General features: G+C 40.0%; 1 protein-coding gene across 5 annotated transcripts in view; it reads left to right on the top strand.

The window, feature by feature from the left end:
- The window catches only part of setd5 (SET domain containing 5), a 36,738-nt gene extending 27,792 nt beyond the window's left edge, over positions 1-8,946 (top strand). For 4 of the 5 annotated variants that reach the window (XM_072383018.1, XM_072383017.1, XM_072383019.1 and 1 more), the window contains exons 19-25: positions 54-110; positions 260-733; positions 1,142-1,234; positions 5,472-5,737; positions 5,890-6,011; positions 6,172-6,260; positions 7,460-8,946. In XM_072383018.1, coding sequence (XP_072239119.1) covers positions 54-110; positions 260-733; positions 1,142-1,234; positions 5,472-5,737; positions 5,890-6,011; positions 6,172-6,260; positions 7,460-8,020 — 1,662 coding nt within the window. In that variant the 3' untranslated portion in view covers positions 8,021-8,946. The remainder of the gene's footprint in view (positions 1-53; positions 111-259; positions 734-1,141; positions 1,235-5,471; positions 5,738-5,889; positions 6,012-6,171; positions 6,261-7,459) is intronic. The other variant, XM_072383020.1, reaches the window with a different exon arrangement.
- Positions 8,947-20,854: the final 11,908 nt, after the last annotated feature.

Here is a 20,854-nt window from a genome sequence, read left to right as displayed (position 1 = left end):
CATTCACACTATTGTTTAACACTATTAATTGTATCCTTTGTTTTGCACTTTAGAACATATCATCCCCTGAGGCATCTCCTGTACACCGGCCAGAGTCCATCTCTCCAGAGGTATATTCCCATCCCTGCACTCCAAACTCCTAGATTATACAAATCTAATGTTACTGATATTTCTTCTTTTTTTTTTTTGTAAATTCGTTGTCAGTTTTACCTTTAGCATTTGTCCTTACATTTCTAAGTGTACTCTCCTCCACTGTCAGCCATGCCTTCAGACTGACTTTGATGCCTCAAGGCCTCAGTTCCCGGACCTATCGCTGCCCTCCAGCTTGGAGAGCCCTGCAGCCATGAACTCGGATGACTTTACCCTTCCTGGAGTTGCTTCAGGCCAAGATTCTCAAGGTCCATCATCTATGGGGACAAGTTCCCTAAACTTTGTTTCAGGTCCAGACTCTCAAAACAAGGAACAGGCATTCAGGACAGAGTTCAACCTCATATACACCTGCTCACCCCTCAATGCAAACCTAGGAAACCCTGTGACCACTGACCGGCGCCTTTCCCAGTTGGATAGAGGCTTTTCCCCTGCAGACTCATTACACAGTTCCCTAAGCGGCCAGGGACTGATTGGAGACATGGGCTCTGGCTCCATGTCACCTTATGGGGAGCCTCATTATGGGGCAGGCTACCCAGACAGTAGCACCTCCCCTCACACCAGTAATCCTCCACAAAAGAAGAAGGCAAGTTCTCTACATCTAAGTTAACAACAATAACGAGAATGTTTTGAAGTTCTTAAGCTTTGCAGGTAAATCTTTAAGGGCTTCATCTGTTCTTCTCAAGCATGAATGGGTGATATGTGCAAGCAGAAAAGCCAAACCTCATCATATGCTCTCCCACATGCTTTTGTGCTTCCCTGTTGACTTGGATATATCGGTTTGACCCTTATCAGGTTGTCAAATCCCAACACAGCAGGCATTTAGAGGGAACCCAGTTTATCATTATATTTGTAAATTTGAAGTGATTTCGCCTCTGTAGTTTTAACCCTCCCCCTTCCTCCTTCCCCTTCCTCTTCCTCAGTCCCCTTCCTCCCCTTCGATGCTCCTTGACGCTCTTTGCCAAGTCTCTCTTCCACTTTTTTTCCAAGGTAGAGGGCCAACCAGCATACCATTAGTCTGCTGACAGGAAAGGCAGATTACCAGCCTATAGCTGTAAGAAGTGAAAACAAGCCAGTACAAAATATGGTGAATATGCTCCCTACAACTACATCTCTAGAAGTGTGCATGTAAATATTGTTTCTTTGCATCTGCATACAACACCCACCCCATGCTTTGAAAACTTCGCCCCTTCCCTAAAGCCTACATTGAGTTATAAGCCTATAGTTTTAGAAGGACTTTAAGTTCCTAAGCCATTTCAGTCAAACTCATGTAAGTGTGTAGACGTTTGTCCATTGCCTTCAGCACAACAGGACACTGGTTCATGATTTCTCATTATGTTATTGGGCTGAAGTCAATGTGTCTTTCCTCCATATTAACTATGGCTCTTTTAACATAGACATGTATCTGGGGTAACATTTTCCCCATTTACCCCCCAAAATGGCCAGGGTGCTTATCAAATTTATGCATTTACTTTGGATACACTAAGCCGTTTAAAACCAATAGCTACAGGAGTAAAAAAACAAACAAACAAAAAAAACCTTAAGTTATAATTGATTGTAGTTTACATTTAAACATCTTATGTATCATGCTTTAATAGGTACTAATCAGAGATCCTAAAATGTTTAACTTTAATTGCTATCAAAGATTGGACAGGATGTCCTGATTTGAGTCAAACAAAGTGGTCATTTATCTTCTAAAATCAATGTTTTTGTTACCATCGCTCCATAGCGGCTCTCCAATACATGTATGCCTAGCAGATCACAAAGGGGGAATTTCAGATATTTTTATATGGAAGATGGTCTTTGATGACCTAAACCTCTTTCAAAACTGTGCTGTTTCCGATTAAACTGAGGGCGATGGAACTTGTTGGTGAATAAACACCTTCTTGCTTTTTGTGTATATTTTGCATCAGAAATCTGATCAGCCCAGACCTTGTACTGTATATATGACGTACATATAAATAAGCTGCAACATGGCACGAGTCTGAACTTCTGCAGCCACATTAATGAACAAAAGTTTTATACCAAAGCTGTCAATAATTTCTCTTCCATAGTTTTCTGCCAAGATAATATGCTGCTGAACTTTATTTCTCAGTATCTGGTCCGAACGAACATGGAAAACTGCTTCAAAGCATTTGATCTGAGGCGCCTCTTCTCTGAATATGTAGCAGCATTTTCAGCTGCCTCCATCTTATTGTATGGTGTATTCAAGTCTAAATGGATACTTGTATATTTTTAAACCAAAGTGTGTCGGTGTAGATTCTCAGTCATCCCAGTCATGGTAATCATAATTGCTTGAACAGAAGGTAACTGGAGATATTTTCTTGGTTCTTGAAGACCTTTCATCCGAAAGGCTTTTTCAGTTCTGACGGACGGATGGGGAGTTTTAGATTTACTCGGCAAGGAATGTCTAGAATGCCTTTATACAGGGAAAAGTAAACAACAATTTGCCCATGGCATTACACAACACAGGAGAGTCAGCTCCTCGGGTCAAGAGTTAGCGAGCCAACTACATCTAAAAAATATGGTACACAATTTTGAGGACCATAATGTACACACTTTGGACTGGGAAGACATAGTTTAAGAGAGGAGTGAAAGAAAAAAAAAACTGCTTTAAACAGAGGAGTTGGTCTCATGTCATCACCGAATAACATTAAGAGTGCATTTCCCACTGTAAGCAAACTGCACCAGGGTTCACATGCAAGCAAACTGAGACCCACGTTTTCAGGCAGGGTTTGGTCCGCACCAGAGTTCGGATGAGCTTTCTCAGTTTAAAGCAGACCAAACAGCTCTGGTGTGAAGGTACCCCAAGAATGCGGCCTTGGCCTCTGCTCCCCTGGTGGTTTCACACATTGAATCTTGTGACCAAAACATTTAGTATGTTGGATGGAACAGATGTGCCCTTCACATGCACATCTACATGTTATAGTGTTATGCTACCACTTGAGGGCAGTCCAAGAAATATGTAGAACAATCTTGGGCTGCTCTTGGTTGTATTGGGACTGTTGTTGGTCTGTCCATTAATGAGAAATGTTACAGCGGACAGAGGTCTGCTTTGTGATGGAGTGAAACTTATTTTCAAGATGACTATTGTCCAGTGCAGCGGTTGTCTGTGCTTCTTACCTGTGCTTCTATGCTATTTTAGGCGCTTAGTTCTCTTTCTTGTTAAATCTGTTGTTTGTCTGCCCTTCCTGGCTCGGGTTGTCTCAAGCTAACTTTTAACCAGTCAGTGTTTGATCAACGCCTAGCGGCATCTTCAGAGCTTATGTGTTCCAAGCCTTTTGAAGGATTTTAAGTCTATCAGTTTGTGTTTTTGAAAAATTGGCTTCTTAGGGGGCCAAGAGCAATGGAAACCTTCAAGGTATGAAAAGGAAGATACAAAAATAGTTTCAAGTGGTTTTACTCACCAGTAAGAATGAACTAAATGGCCCACAGAATAGATGAGAGGGTCATTGACTCACATTTGACCTCAAAGACTGTATGAATGTCCCAAGAACAGCTTATAAGCATGAAGATCTTCATCAGTCAGTTGGAACAGAAGAAGTTTTTCAGATAACAATTGAAATGTCCTTAAGAACCAAGAAAGAACTTGCAGTTGCTTTGTATTAAAACATTTAAGATAACCAAAAGTAGCATACGTACAGGATTTTTACTCATTATAACACAGAGATTAGTACCCTTTTGTGCATTGTAATCTGTCAAATCTCAGAAAGCTCAGGGCTACACAGAGTTGAGGTCGTGCAGTAAAAAATGTTTTACATTTAAAAACTGTTTTTTAAAAATGTTTTGGCTGTTATGTTTTGCTAGCACTGCTCCACAAGGGACAAGCCTGTAAGCTACGATGGAGCGAGGGAATGGCATTATACTGTTTCCTGCACACTATCTGAGATGATTAGGCCGGTTTATTTTTGACTGGACCATGACAAACTGCAGGGCATGACTGAGAATGAGCTACCAACTGTCTTGCAGACAGATCAAATCAACCAATCTATTTTTTCTTTGTCTGGAGATTGTTGTAATCGATTTCAGAGAAGAAAAGTTTTGTACTCTCACAAAGACTCCCACAGTTAGCTATTTTGTTAACAGACGCAGATGATCAGTCCTCCAAAAAGCAAACAACCCATCGTCTCTGGATATAACGCTATGCATTAATCAAATTCTGATGGGTTGAAAGTTAGCTTAAGACAGCTAGAGTTGGGAAGGGTCAACCACAACAGATTTCACAGGACAGAGGCCGAACTGTCAAAAACCTTAAATGGCAAAGTAGCACACATGAAAAGCACAGACAACAGGTGCACTGGAAAATCTTCATAATCTTAGTGTTTACTTTAGCTCCATCACAAAGCTGATTGTTGTTTACTTTGACTTCTGTTTCACAGTAGAGAAATACTAAAAGAGCAATAACTGCACCGACCCATCCAAGGGCAGCCCACAGGTCAGGTTGTTTCACATATGTCTGAGACTGTCCCAGTGTAACAGCAAAATGACGCAGCACACAGATGACTTACAGATCTCTCTGGCAGTCCCGAGCACAGCACCTTCATTGAAAATGACGTTACCTGCGGATTGTGTTCCCATCAATGCCAGTCAGCGCCAGAGCAAATAAATATCATTGATGGCTTTTGGTACTTCGTAGTCATTTAAAGACCTGATAGTCAGTCCTCCTGACAATAGCATTCTGTAGTCTCTCCTATTTTTAACCTTATCTCAAATTCAGAGATTCATGCAAGAGCCATCCATGTCGGTATTTGACTGTGTGGCAATCATCCTGCTCCCTTGCCTTTTCATATATCTCCCTCTATTCCTTTTTTGTCCTGTTGACATGAAATTGAGATTAGTGCCCTCATTCTCATTGGTAATAGTGGAGGTGTGTATATGTTGTGTGCGTGTATATGCTAGAATCTTTTTGTGAACATTTTTGTGTTTATGTAGATGTTTCAGTGTGGTTGCATCATGGCCCGGTGCATCAACTGTTGCCTGCACTTACCACAAAACTTTAGTTGCTGTATGTTTCTAACACTTTGTATTCACTATATATAGTGATCTAGATCTAGTATGCTTGAATTACGTGAAGCAAAGTAGTGTAATTTTATGTCAAAGGTAATTGCCATGATAATGAAGTTTTTCTAACATTTGATTCAATAGTAAATGTTTTCAGGTGAGACATCTTGGTGTGGTGCATGTGCTCTGCCCATCACCCAAAATTGCAATTTTGGTGAATGATGTGATTGAGTCGGCAGCCTGCTATCAGTGAATGGTGAAAAGTGTGTCATCTCATCAACAGCAGGTTTTTAACAGGTCCACCCCTCCCTCTACTGCCTCAGGTGTCTTTGCTGGAATATCGTAAGAGGAAGCAGGGGAGTCGTGACTCTGAACTAGTCAGCATCAGCTCCTCTCGTCCCGCCATCCACACTCATCCTGGCTCCCATTACAGCAAGGACTCTCATCGTCATGATTTCCATCAGCATATCCAGCCCCAAGCCACGTCCTCCGTTCATGTCCCCTCTATCGCACATAACGAGGAAGGCAATCCTCCAGACCACCAGGGTATGTCGGTGAAATTCAAATGCCAGGACAGCAACAACCAGTGGTGAGAGACCAGCAATGATAGTTTCTAGATTTGAGACACTTCCAAGTATATGTCACGCCACCTAAAACTTTTCAGTAGTGTTTTAAAATTGTTTAGATTGTTTTGTTATGATCTGAACTGGGAGATAATCTTCAGATTTGTGCTTTTCCAAGGATGGTCCCCACTACGGTTGAACGTCTAAGGGAAGGCCAGGGTGTTTTGGAGCGAGTGCTGAGAAGCATCAAGACGGAACGAGTTTACAAAAGGAGCGATGGCTCAACAGAGAAAGAATCTGGTACGAGGGCGATACAAACTTCAGGGATCCCTGAAAACAGCAAGAATATTCATATCAGAGATATGCATAAACATACAGCAATATCTTTTGTTGTAACTCCTCTTTGAGTCTTACACTCCTTTTTGTCAGTGCTTAAGTTGATCTCCATATCTAATTTCAGATGCAGATCGATATGAAATGCAAGTAGTGTCCATGGCTTCTTCCAAAAAGAGTCCACACAGACACAGTCCCCCTGTTTTCTCACACCAGGTACACTGTGCATGATATTTGCCACTTGTTGTCCAGACAGTTGCAATATTTGTATGTGAGAACTAGGGATGCAACGGTGCTCTGTAAAATATTGAACCGTTCGGTCTGCTATTCACGGGAAAATACACCCTTATGGACCGCGGGTTTTCGGTTTTGCAATTAATTTTGCGCTGATGCTTTACAGGCCACTGAATGTGCCTGTCCAGGCAGGTCAAAAACCTTCCCCGCGAGACGCGACTTAATTTCCAGTCACTGTTGTGCCTCCACCCACGCACCCCCTGTCAGTCACACTGTTGTAACTGGAGGAGGTTCAAAGTGCAGCTCACACACGGAAGTGGAAAAAAGAAAACAAAGAGGCGTGGCCAGCACTAGTGGAGGAGTTGAGAGCAGTGGTGGACTAGCCATCGGGAGCACCAGGACATTTCCCGGTGGCCTGGCCGCCGAACTGGCCCGCTCGGCAATTGTCGATGGTCGGTGGGCCGTCTAGTGGAGGCTGGTCTCTGGTCTGGATGGCTGGGCTAACAGAGTCAAACAGCGTAGTAATGTTCTGTTAGTTAGCCTAATTTACATTGTAGCACGCATTGAGAGGGCGGTGTCTAATGGTGCGTTCAAGTTGTACACGAATTCGGAATTTCAGGGCTCCAAAGCAGAATTTTAAGAACCATTTCAAAGTTGTGTTTAGTAATTTCTAACTTGAAAGAAAAGTGTTCTATTATTCAGTACACCAGTGATACTGGTGTGTTTACAGTTTTTGCTGACAGGAAAATAAAGAGAGAATTCTGGGACAAAAGAAATTGTTCTCTTAACGCACAAAACACGTACCGAAACTGAACCGTACCTAGGGTTATCTGTACCGTTGCACCCCTAGTGAGAATGTTTTATTCAAATGAATATTTTCTTACTTGTAAATTAGAGAACTTTCCACAAAGAAAAATTACAGGTGTATAAATCATGGATGTCACTATTTTTCTTGTGCATGCTTGTTCATTGTATGGAATTAGTGGAACATTTAAAGGGACAAAGTTGTGAATAAATGTCATAGTCCCACCTTTGCTTTTTCTACTGTGACAGGTCAAGACATTTGTTGTGGAAAAGGTAGTTGTATTGTAAATGAGACCAGCATATAACGCTTGTTGATTTGAATTTTCAAGTCTGGAATTGTCACAGATCACTTAGGCTGTGTCCTTGTGTGTGTTTAGTCAACAGAGAGCCAACGACAAAGTGATAGCCCATCAATTCTCCAGAAGCCCTCTAACTCTCCGTTCCGGGGTTCCATCAGTCCCTCACCAGGCCAGAGCATGTACCCACGCCTCTCTTCATCCCACCCAGGATTGTCTCAAGACTACCCTCAAACCTCCTACTCAAGTCCCACCTCCTCCTCAGAGTCCAGGCAGCCAGTGGACTCCCTACACCAGCAGAGTGGCAGCAGTAACATAGATAAAGGCCACAGCTATGACAGCAGCCACCTAAAAACAAGCCTTTTGAACAGCAGCAGCTTGGTAGGTGCTATTACCTCTGGGCCCAAGACCCAAGGGCAGATTAAAATGGACTCAGTTGCCGAGGCCCCCAGAGGGGTTCAGCAACAGTTGTCTCTCAGCCTGAAGTCAGGCAGCCCAAGCCAGGCAGGGCTGCAGGGCAGCTCTAAGCTACCTTCTGCCTCTGGAGCAACACACTACCCACAGCGAGGGGCAAACCTCAGTCAGTTCCAGCACTCCCCTCTCCAGGGACCTGGAGTAAGGACACAGTCAGGAAGCTTTTAAGACCATGTTCAAGTGTATGTGTTGAGTGTGTGTATGTATGTGAATGGGTGTGTATGAGCTACTTGCCTCCTTATCTCCTGAAGCTGTGGCAATCGGGGAGTTTGGGGAGTGCTAATGTACAGACCTAAGAGGAGCAAGAACTTCTTGCTTGATTTCTTCTTTTCCTATCTTCTGGGGTTTTATTTGTTTTGGTTTTTTTCATTTTCAGGAAAGAATTAAATTACCACATTGTGCACATAGTTGATTGACTTTGGACATAATTACACAGTCAGTGGTGGGAAAAACTACTTGGACGACACATTCTTGAACAAGAGAAATGAACAAAAAATGCAGGTAATCATATGCTAGTAGACATTTCCCTGTATTTCATCTTGTTCCAGAGTGTGCTAGCAGGCTCTTGAACATCAGAAAGCACCCCCCCAACACACACACGCACACCATACCATTATCTGCACAAGGTTCTGATGTGCTGTGCCTGTTGTTATGGTACCCAGGTAGGTTAAATGCTTAGATTCATAAGTAACTGAAAGCAAAACGTTTTTATTTTATTTTTCAGTTTTTCAGGGTGGCTGAGTCTACTACAGTAAATAAGTAAATAACCCGTTCAAAAGATGCATTGCATTATTGAGGGGAGGGGGGTCTTCTCCCAGGAATAGGATCATTCCATGTGCTGACAAGCTTCCATGCTTTTTCAGTTTCACAAGAAAACATCCCTTCTTTTGTTCCTCAGTGATCTTTGTCAGTTTCAATGTTCACATGGTTTTGGTTCTTTTATTCTCTCATCCCCACTGGACTGTTTTTATTTTATTTAAGGACTACTACACTGTAGAATTCTGATAATGTGCTTGAGACATGCAGGTCTTAGGATTCATGGTGCTGCATACTTTTGTTTTTCCACAATAAATTTGAAATCCACTTTTTCCCCCACACGTTTGCATTTATCTTGTCATTACATCAGTTAAAATATCTTGTTTTAATCCAAATTCATACTGTCATACAACAGTGATTACATGTAGAATCTGAGGAATCTAGCTTTAAGCTAAGATGCATGTTTTTATCTTTTTTTACTTTTCAGATATATACGTATTTCTCTGACCGATCTTTGCATTCCACTTGATACAGGGAAAACAGGCAGGTGTCTAAAGGAGCATTTAGACTGTTTATGAAATCTAGGTGAAACAAAGCTGCTATGTTCTCTTGTAAGAGTTGCCTCCCTTTCCATCATATGCTGTTTTTATTTTCATTTTTTTAAATCCTAACAAACTGATTTGTTAGAAAGAGGCAATTCTCTTGACCACCATGGTGGTACTTCAGACTTATGTTAAGATGGCAGCAGGGCAGCAGCAGGACTTGGCCCTCCTGCTTCTTTTGAGATTTCGATTCAGGACCAGATGTGGGGGAAAATGCTGCATTTGTGTAGAAGACTTCAAGAACCGAGGGGACCAGTTATTGTACAACCTCAGGAGGAGCCTCTGCCCCTTTCCCCACCTGCCACTACAACCCACCAAAATGCAGCCGAGAACTCATATTACATGAATGTTTGACAGATTAAACGGATAAAAGTTGTGACACAAAATTAACCAGCACCTTAAAACGAAAGACATACAACCTAAAAGACACAATAGGACTATATGTATGATTATGTGTACTTGTATTGAAAGAATGTCATAGACTTGTATGGAGAAACTCTAGTACACTGAACTTATCGCATGGTATTTGTAGGGTCTGAGTGACCAGCTTTTGTCAGATGGTTTGAAGATCATGGAGTCTGTTCCTGGGTTCCTCCAAAAATCAGACACAATCTTTTCATTGTTTTTGAAAGGATCATTCAGATTTCAGAAAAAATTTCCACAGATCATAGTAGTAACTATTTCTATTGTTCTTTAAGAGATGTAAGAAGCAAGAGATGTAATGCATTTTGATAATAAAATAATCATGATAATGTATTTTGAAAATTGTGATGTCATTTAATTGATTCTTTTGCATAACTTGCATTTATCACTGCAGTTCAAGAGGGGAAAATACAGTAAATACTTTATTTTTTTGTGTTATTTCATGTGTAGTTTAATCTATTATAACAGATTGTCTTATCTGCACTAAGCAGGTTACTTCTGCTTTTATTAATAGTCACTAAGATGTATTGGAAATCTAATCATTTCTATTGAATTTAGTTTTAATGTAATTGTTACATATTTGATCAAATTAGACAAATATATTTTTCTTTGGGCCACAATATGAAGATGGATGTAACATTTAGAGCAGTCGTGCACATAAGTTGAAGGAGTACTGTTGGGAATAGACAAGGACAAAGGCAATATGATAACAAAAGTAATATTAAAAATACCAATTAAATTGAAAGAATGGGCCAATTTGAACAAAAACTGAACATGGTGAGCTACAGAAGTGTTGTATTAGACCGCACACACGTTTTAATCATACAGTATCAGTCAAAGGTGTGAGATGTGTGTAGGTTTTTCTATATTTCGACCATGTCGTAAAATGTATACACAATATAGAATATGTCCAAACTATGATTTAACATAAATGTAAATGTGTTGGGAAAAAAATTGGGTTTAGAATTTTCTCTTGATTAGGGTTCTTCCAAAGTAGCTCCCTTTTACCTTCCCAACAGGTTTATTCTCTTTGTATCCTCTAATCTGGCTTCTTCAGATGGCATTGCATTTCAACTTAACAGATGTACCTTGTCAAATATTAAACCTTTCATGCACAAATTATGAAAGCCTCCGTCAGGATTTTTTTCCCAAGTGTTTTTATTTATCTTTAGGACATTGTGCATCTGAGGAACAGAAACAGAAAATGGGATGCTTTAACGTCCACTTTAGTGGCCTATGTGCAACCTTTGACAAAAAAGACAAACATTTATTATGATAGAAATTTTTTTTTTTTATTTCCGTCCAAGGGTTAATGAATTAATTAGTTAACAAATTCTGGTCCAGTATTGCCACACAATTTGTATTGAGGTATTCAACTTTCACTTCAAAACACATGAGGAAAAAGAAAAAATTCTGGTGATTGCAGAAAAGAAAATTGGTTTAAAGAAATCTTACATAAAGTTAGTGGGCTATTGTCATTCTCTCCTGTGGTGGCAGGTAGGTACTGTGGGAACAAATCGATATATCCGCATCATACACTGTCTGTCCTGACTGAAGTAGAGTGTCCTCTGCTAAGGTAAACAACAGAAGATGCTTGTGCAAGATGCAGACATGTACGAACCCACGTCAAGGGTGGTGTTGTTTTTTTTACCACATATGCAAATGTTATCCACACATATAAAAGGGTATGCAATGTGACATGTATCTCTGCTGTTCCTGTTAATGCATTCCCCTGAGAGGCTGCTAGGACTAATCAATGAGTCCTCTGTAGTCGGGCACCAGAGATCAGTCATGAAAGCCAGAAAGGTAGGATATTTTCTAATATTCCTAATCTTTATAAGTGGCAGATATTTGCTGTAGAATTTTAATGTGACAGCTTCAAGGGTTCCTTCAAATTAAGGATACAGGAGAGAGTAGTGGGCAAGCGCTTGTAGCCTCTTATTTCCCTTGCACACAGGGTGGCTGCTGAAATTATTCAGCAAAATGGATGAGAGTACAGAGGTGCTGATTGTTTGAATTTGAAAAATAATTGGGCAAACTGTGGGTTGCGAGATGTTGATTGTGAAGCAGGTGGCTGCGAAGAAAGCAAAGATGTAAGTGAATGTAAGTCAAGAGCTCATGCTTGGTTTTTAGAATGATGTGCATAGAGGTTAAAAGATTTTGTAAGTTTGTAACCTGTTTTTGTAAGTGAAAAACAGGTTAACAGAGCTGTGTTACTAAAATTGTGAAATAGGATGTAATTTGTTAAATTCCGAATGAAAATGTAAAGGATCCATGTAGGCGATTGAAGGAAAATGTACGTTGTTTTTTTCAGAATCTGGTGAGTGAGTCTGGGATGTGTGTGGGAGAAAAGTTAAAGCTATTCTTGAAATGACAGACTGCTGTGGTGCAGAGGTCAAGGAAGGACTTTGCAAGTGAAAAACTGGTATAACAGAGCCTTGTAGCTAAAGTCATGGAATAGGGTACAGTTACGGTCTGTGTGTTTTAGAGCTTGTATTTAGTTTTTCTAATTGCTCTAATTGCTACATATGCAGTCAAAAGAAGGATTAAAAAGAGAAGTCCAGATTGCACATGCTTAATTGCACACTAGTGCTGTTACATAATGTGTTTTGGTTCGTCCTTATATCTTTTTTGAAGATTAATGTTCTGGTCTGATTAGGCTTTTTTTTTAGTTCTGCTTCTTGTTTTATTTTGTAACGTTTAGCCCCTTGTGTTCTCTGTTTTGGTTTACTTCTTGTTATTGTCTAAAACAGTCTTTGAATGCTGAGCCCCCAACAGACTGGAGTTACGAACAAGGCATCCTTTTGTCTTTCGTCAGACTTCGTTATTTTGGTTAGTAAAGCCTGTGAAATTTTAGTCTTAGTTTTCTGTACAAAATAAGATGGTAATCTTGAGGGTTATTGGTGCGGTTTTCGTGACGCTATTTCGTGAGTTACTACGCCGGAAAATAGGCGAATGTCGAATATAAAACCAATTTCATCCCGCTGCCTGGGTGTGAGTGCTGCGCAGCCTGTGAAGATACAGAGAGACGAGAGGGAGCCGATACTGTATCCTGTCCCTTTTTCTGTGGATTTTTCTGCTACTGTAGTTACTTTAGTCAACTTGTAATATATTAATTTTGTGGTTATATTCAAATGTGCTTTCCCAACTTCCAAAAATTTTGATTTGAGGGGGAAATGTCCCCTCTTGCCCCTGCGTAGAGCCGGTCTCGTTAGCGTTAACATTCCTATACTTTGCCATCTAGTTGATTCAGTAGCACATAACAGACTGCAAATAAAAAGTTATATATCTTATTTAAATACAACCTTCCCAAGTTTTCTCACGTAAGAAAACATATTAGCATGGAGCTTTCAGACTATTTCAGTGCCTCTCAAGTTAACACACCTGACTGTGTATAATTGAACAGAAAATACAGTCAGGACTACAATTGTTCTTTTAATTATAGTGCTTTTTGTGTGTTTCGCATTGTCTGTGTTGTTTCACGTCATATTCACCTCTGTGTGAAACGGAAAAATGACTCAAGCAAACTTCACACAAAACTTTACCAGACTCGCCTTGCACTGGTCTTTGTTGTAGCTGCAGTTTCTTTCCTTAGTTACAGTACGAGTCGTTTTTCTCCCTTTCCGACCATGTCTCGTGCAGCATGCCCGTGCCGTTCTGACCTGATTTGCATTGTTTTCTGTTGGTGGGCGCGTCCTTAACCTGCGTTAGCGTTTCCATTTGATTGATATGGTCAAACAGCCCGCCCCGCCCCCGGATGACAGCCCTCCATGCTTTCTCCACACAGCCATTTGATAAATGCCAGATTATAAAATACGCATTTCAAAACTGAAGTCTGACTGTCAATAACAATGCGGGACATTGTCTCAATTTGCGGGACGTGCGAAAAGTAATGAAAATGCGTGACTGTCCCACACATCTGGCCACCCTACGTATAGCCTGTGTATTTCTATTTACTGCTTAAAGTGCAGTTACAAGCTAATAATAATAACAATACATTTTATTTGTTAGGCGCCTTTCATGGCACTCAAGGTCGCTGTACAACAATCAAAATATAAAACACAATTTAAACAACAGACAACAGCAGAGTTTGCAGCAGAACAAAAAGACTTGATATTACAGGTCAAATGCCTGTCGAAATAAGTAGGTTTTGAGATCAGTCTTAAAAACTGAAACTGAGTCAATATTCCTGATGTCAGGGGGCAGGGAGTTCCAGAGAGGGGCAGAGCGGCTGAAGGCTCTGAACCCCATGGGGGACAGACAGAGGCTGATGCAAAGAATTAAGCAAAGTAATCTTAAGATTAGTGAGTTAGAAAAGCTTTATTTTAAGTGTGCAGTACTAAATCAAGTAGTACAACTAAAAAAAATAAATTAAGTTCATGTAACTTAACAAGCATGCTTAGTGTTATTTTTTTCATTTTGTGTGGATTGCTTGATACAAATTTAACCCCACTTAGAATGACAAAATACCTACAACTTACTACTCATTCATTTTTCAAGTTCACTTAAATTAAACAAACTAATTTCCTTGAATGGGTCCTTGTCCTTTTTCTCTCTTTCTCCCCTATTTCTTATCTATTTTTAGCTGTTGTTACCTGATAAAGGCAAAAACACCACAAAAATATACTTTAAAAGAACACTCACTGGGTTGATTCAGCTGCATTACAACATTTATTAAAATAAATAAATCATTTCATAATTTACAGATCTAGGCTGGACAATAAATATTTGATATTGTTATTACTTTTGATTCCAATTCTCCAATATAAAATTTGTGTTTTATTACTCATATAATAACCTTACAATAATCAATAAAATGACTGTTCTCCTGTCATATCCAATGTATTTTAAAGCTAATTGTAAAATTGCTCATAGTGTGATCTATGTTAGGCTATTGTAATAACAATGTGCATTAAATCTGTTATTCACCCTCAAGTGTTATGTTCCCAAGTATCACTTTCTTGTACATTCAAATACAAAACAGCAGCTAAACAACAAACTTGTGGTTTGATTGGACTGTGTACCATGACATGGACAAGTCAAAAATAAACCCACATTTTTGTGAACTAATTCTATGCATGTAACAATCTCACAATATTAAACAGGTAAACACCTGATAACTACAGGACTTCAGTGCATTAAAATGATTGCGTTTCTGATCAGAACTGAAAGTACAACAAATGCTTTTGTGTTCCAAAGCGAGCATCAGTCCAAAGTTAAAAACATCACTCCTTGGGGTTTGTATTTGTACTACATTACAACTATTAAAAGTTTTCCCAAAACACAAATATAAACAGGTCAACCTTGCTAGGTCCACTGTTGACAACATTATCTAACAACAACTCTTTGTAACACAAAGTGGCACTATGTCCACCATTAGCATACCAGCATAACATGGTACAGACTTGAATGGATTTTCTTTTTTAAATTGAGATCGTAAACAAGCCAGCTCAGTTGCATGAAAGCATCAAACTTTATCTGATAACAGGAGAACATTATTATAACTTGCAAATAGCTGACAGCTGATGGCTCTTTACTAGTTTAATCCAGGAGACTGTTCTTCAGAGTTAACAATTTTGGTGGGAGGTTTTTCTTTCCCAGTCCAAGCATCACAGTCTGGATGAAGTATTTGCAATGCTTTTTGGGTAATCCAAATACAAAGCATATGTAAGCCCAAATAACAGACAAACTGCCTGAGACAAGTTTTTAATACGATCCATGACGATACCTCCCTCCAGAATGATGGCAGTGGAGATGGGCTGGAGGTCCACTGAACTTTGACCCTCGTGAAGACTGTCAGCACACCAACAGTGATGCATTCTAGGGCCTCGTCTCTTGCTGTATCCTACACAGACACACACTCTTCAGTATTGGCAATGTATGCTCTTCTAAAACATTATTTTTTAGAATTGAAAGCATTTGCTAGAAAATATGGTTTTAAATATGTGTTCACATGGATTGTCCAACAAAATAAAATTGGTATGGTTAAACTGAAGCTATGGTCCACAAGGTCCATATATTCTTGAACAGTGACTACAGATACCTAGACTTTCAACCTAGACTTCTGCTGCTTAGATTTAAAATGAATTAATGTACATTTTTATGTACTGACTGTTTAAATACCTCTCACATTAGCTGTGGAGTACAAAATGTATGTTGTATATTGTGCAGATAGAATTACATCTTCGGCAGCACAGGTATAGTTTTATATTAATGCACACCAAACTTTTACTTATGTGCAAGTACTTACAGAGCATGTCTTGAAGAATTCACTAGAAGTTGTCACCAAGTAAAATCGGAATGCCTTTGAGGACAACAGAGCGAAGTACTGTCACGTCTGGTGTCTAATGATACAGAGAGAGAGAAAAGACAAGTTAACAGAGTTGTTTGGCACAAGCACAGGAAAATAGAACAGGTTGGTCTGGATCATCTCATTTGGAACTTGACTGATGAACTATCATACAGATCAAAAGCAAAATGAACCTACTTGAATGAACTGAACCTATCCAGCTCATGTGCTGCATCAGCTCACTGAGTTTCCGGCCAACAGTTCCCTTTTTTGTTTTGAAAATTTCGATGAACCGCGGGGTGTACAGGTCCAGAGCCTCAAAGAAGTCTCCCTCAAGATTCTTACTGGCGATTCTATTAAACTCTGCAAACACCTTAAAAAGTAGAGAGAGGGGTGGGTAGGGATGGAGAGATGGCAGAGGTGTTAACATTCCAACAAGTATGTTTGGATTTCTAGCCACACACTTTACATTTCTTTTTGACTGGCATTATTGTATTGGTTGAGAACAAAAATATCTTACCTGTCTCTCTGTGAAGAGTGCTGGCCATCGTTCAGCCATGTTGTGTACAGCAGGCTCCTTTTTTACAATTTCTTGTCTACGTAGTGGGAATGATTGGTCCATCATTTGTGAGATGAGAGTGCCATTGGGTTGTTTCTTAATTTCTTCCACGAGAACCTTTCTGGCATTTAAGACTTGTTTCATCATGTCCTTCAGGTAAGTTAGGCAGGTAGTTTGCTTCACCTCTTTTTGGCCGTTTGATATTGTTGCTTGAGGATTCTCCTTCTGGGCTGCCTTTACTTTGTTTGCCTCCATTGATTGCTACATCCAGCTTTTCGAAGCTTTGTTCGATAATTGGTCATCTTAAATTTAAGGCTGTTTTTCCAGCCATACCATCTGTGTGGTCCAGGCTCAGTGAGGCAGGGGTGTTTGCTAATCAGTGCTTTTGCAACACTGCTGAAGTCATCTGTAGGGTAAGCCTTGAAACTGTACATCGTCTCAGCAAGCTTTTCTAATGTCATGCTTCATATCTCGTGGTAGAGTCATACGTGTTTCATCCTTCATGAAAGCAAGATCTGCCTGTCTGAGTCTATACTCAACATGAATTGAAAATTGGGTATGTCAAAGAACTCTGGCCACTACTGTCTAATCGATGGTGACGCTCTTCCTGTTGACAGGATCTCAGTGTCTGATGTTGTGGCGGGTGATGACAATGCGGTTAAGTGGAGCGTCACAAGAGGGATGATTTTGAGCGTAGCTCTTTGAGGTAGATCAGTTATTTCTGTCAAATTGCAGACAGCATTATGGAAGTCTTGATCTTCATACTGCAGTCACAGTTTATCCACCAGTTGCACTTTTAATTCTTCAATAGACTGTGGTCTCTCATTTAAAGTCAACTTCCTTATATCATCTTCAGCGATGATGACTCTCAGCAACAACCTTTGGTCCATTTGGTCACTCAGCATAAAATGTGACGTTTAAGTGTGAGAAGCTGCTTGTCTCCAACTCTGTAAAGTGAAAGAGGGAAAACATTTAGTTCAGGCAACTGGGTGACAGAGAAGGTGGGCATATGGCTACTACAGAGCTCGTATGATCCAAGATGCTCATTATACCATGATGTCATGAGTCTGCAGACAAATATTATGTCTGTATTGATCACCACAATCTTTGCTATTTGTCTGAAATCTGGGAGCCCTGAGCACGATCCAACAGAAATGACCATATCAGCACTGTACTTAATGCCATCTATGCAAACAAAAGCTGCTGCAAGGACTGTGTTCTGGTAGTTATTCCTGAGACAGAGAAAGTTTTTCACATTTTCAGGAAATGAAGCAACTATTACAGACTTCACTCTGTTAATTTCAACAGATGGCTTGAAAAAGGAGGTGGCAGCTAAATAACCTCCCAGGTTTCATCCCCCTCAGGAACGTGATGACCTATCAGTAGTGGCAGAAGGCGGAGGAGTGTCCAATTTTCGTGACCATTTCCTCCAATTGTTGCTTTGGAAGCAAAGTTCTTTGCAATGAGTTGAGGTTGGTTTGTTATGTCTGAAAATGTATATGGAAACTGTTTGATAGCCACATTCAGGGTTTCAAGTGAGAAGTATCCATTTGATATTAGTGCCTTCAAGCACAAGGCCAATTCAGCGGGAACAACACCCTCCAGAAGATCATGCAAAAGGTTTGGCGGATAACCACTGACAATGTGAAAATGTTCCAGGCTTTCAGTAAGTGGGCAGCATCTTTTCACGCCATATTGTTGAGCCACGGTAGGATCCTGTAATATATCTTGCACCTGTCTGTCATGATTTTCTTTTGTTCTTTGTTGAAATTAGCCTGTCTGAACTTCCTTGCGTTGTATTTGCTCCCGTTTGGCCATGCAGAATCGGCACATCTGACTTACTGTGACGCTTTCAAAGAACCCTCCCAATGAATAGGCAGCTAAATTGTCTGCTGCAACAAATAATACAGTGCCTTTTATGCTGGCTCCTAACTGTTCAACGTATACACCCTGTTGCTCAAGAAAAACAAGGTCCTGAATGAGAGGGCGGAGAATTTCACCATAACCATGATCTTTGAGACTGTTGACCTTGCAAAGTAGAGCAAGCTGAATGGAATGAAGAGCGGCGCAATATTTAGGGTTGAGATCTCCAAGTACCAAGTATATGGCACATAGCTTGCGTTTCTTTCTGGAGGTTCCCAAGGGGTACAATCCTTAATTCTTCCTCTGTCAAGAGAGAATTGTCTTTAAACCGGGAACCATCCCTGTGAGATCTGTATCCTTGTGACAAATTTGTCTCAGATGATATGGCCTTATCTAAAATTTCTCCATTGTTTAGTCATGTCTGCAGCATTTTTAGTATGCGATATATGTAAAGGGGTAAAAACTAAGCTCATTAAATGTAAAAAAAAATACTGAGTGCATTAAAATTTGTGTTTGAAATGGTTTAAAACAAACAAAAAGAAAACAAGACACCCCTATAAATGTTTTTTTTATTTCATGTTATTGTATCAGAAAGTAGGATTTCAGTGCTCATTTCATTGTACTGTTGTTGTTTTCGGTAGTAGCGCGATAGTCTTTCATGTCAACAGGGGGCGCCTTGCTCCTGAGAGACCCAAAACCCCTACGCAGATTCTGCAGAATAAATCCTGCAGTCCTGCTGTATAAAGGCCGATATCGCTCTGTTTTTTTTGTATTTACATACAGGTGGGGTTAACTTATCCAAATGTACATGTCTGTGTTTTAAAACAAGTTTTAAGAGTATCGACGTTATGAGTGGAAAGTATAGAGAGTTACAACCGAGTAATTTTGAGTTTTAACTGTTTTAATGTCATGCGTTGGGGTGACGGTTGCTAACTGCTAACGGGGTACAATGTAAAATGTAAGCAAGAAAGAAAGGGGTTTGTTTTGTGTTGTTTTGTTGTGGTGATGGACAGAAGCGTCACATTTATGCACGTAATAATATAATAATTACTAATGTGCATTGTTGGGTTATCAGAATAAATCCTGCAGTCCTGCTGTATAAAGGCCGATATCGCTCTGTTTTTTTTGTATTTACATACAGCCTACAGACGTCGCGGCAAAGGCTATCTAGACCCTCCCTGACACCCCTAGGTCAGGAGGGTAATATATACACAACTGTCTGCCTGTCATTTTTTAAGACAAACTCAACAGAAGTTACCACTGAGAATTCTTTTGAAATGTATGATGTTCGCTTGCTAGTGGTTGACAATGACCCCCCAGTAGAAGTGAATTTCAGGAATACATTACTCTCGGTAAATACTTTGGCTATCTCACTCACTAAAGAGTCCTCTACATCTCCACAATGTTGATTTAGTATTTTTCCAACCAATGTATTTAACAATGGCTGTGAAAGCACATTAATTTGGTTGATCTGCTCTATAACTTCTTGCAGGGCATTTTCAGAGAAGTTAAGAATCAATGACATTTTCAGAAAAAGAGCAGTTACATTATGTTCCAACTGACTCTCCAAGTCCCACACATCTTCATTGAGCTCAGTAACTTCAGCTTCAACCTCATCAGTCCTTGGTTTGAATATTTATATTAGGTGGAGGTTCCTCAAGTACATTAATTCAATTCAATTCAATTCAATTCAATTTTATTTATATAGCGCCAGATTACAACAATTGTCATCTCAAGGCACTTAAGTAATATAGTCCAATTCAAGCCAATTGGAATTCAATTCATTGTAATCATAATCCAATTAATTCATATAGAGCTAATTCAAAAAATTAATATCCTAGCTAAGGAAACCAACAGATTGCACCGAAACTTGTCTTCAGTCCAATCTCCCGTCCTGAGCGTGCCTGTGGCAACTGTGGAAAGGAACGACTCCCTTTTAACAGGAAGAAACCTCTGGCAGAACCAGACTCAGGAAGGGTGGCCATCCGCCTCGACCAGCTGGGGTTTGAGAAGACAGAAAAGAGGGAAAAGAGGGGGGAAAAACACCATAACGCCATTCAAAGGATATCTGTTGGAACAGGGAAACATAGGTTAATAACCACAATAATGTCACATGTACATAAAATCAATTTTGAAATTAAACAGGGGAAAAAGAGAGCAAAGTGAGGAAAGGTGTGACAGATGAGGTCCCCCAGCAGTCTAAGCCTATAGCAGCTTAACTATGGGATGTTTCAGGATTACCTGAGCCATCCCTAACTGTAAGCTTTATCGAAAAGAAAAGTTTTAAGCCTAATCTTAAAAGTGGAAAGGGTGTCTGCTTCCCGGACATTTACTGGCAGCTTATTCCACAAGAGAGGGGCCTGATAACTGAAGGCTCTGCCTCCCATTCTACTTTTAGAAACTCTGGGAATAACAAGTAAACCTGCAGTTTGGGAGCGAAGTGCTCTGTTAGGAAAATATCTTACAATTAAATCTTTAAGATATGATGGAGCTCGGTCATTAAGAACTTT

Source organism: Leuresthes tenuis, unplaced genomic scaffold (assembly GCF_036924035.1).
Source record: "Leuresthes tenuis unplaced genomic scaffold, fLeuTen1.0.hap1 SCAF_3, whole genome shotgun sequence".
In the NCBI taxonomy this organism is placed as follows: domain Eukaryota; kingdom Metazoa; phylum Chordata; class Actinopteri; order Atheriniformes; family Atherinopsidae; genus Leuresthes; species Leuresthes tenuis.
Note: the sequence above shows the minus strand (reverse complement) of the source record. Positions and strands in the feature narration are given on the sequence as shown.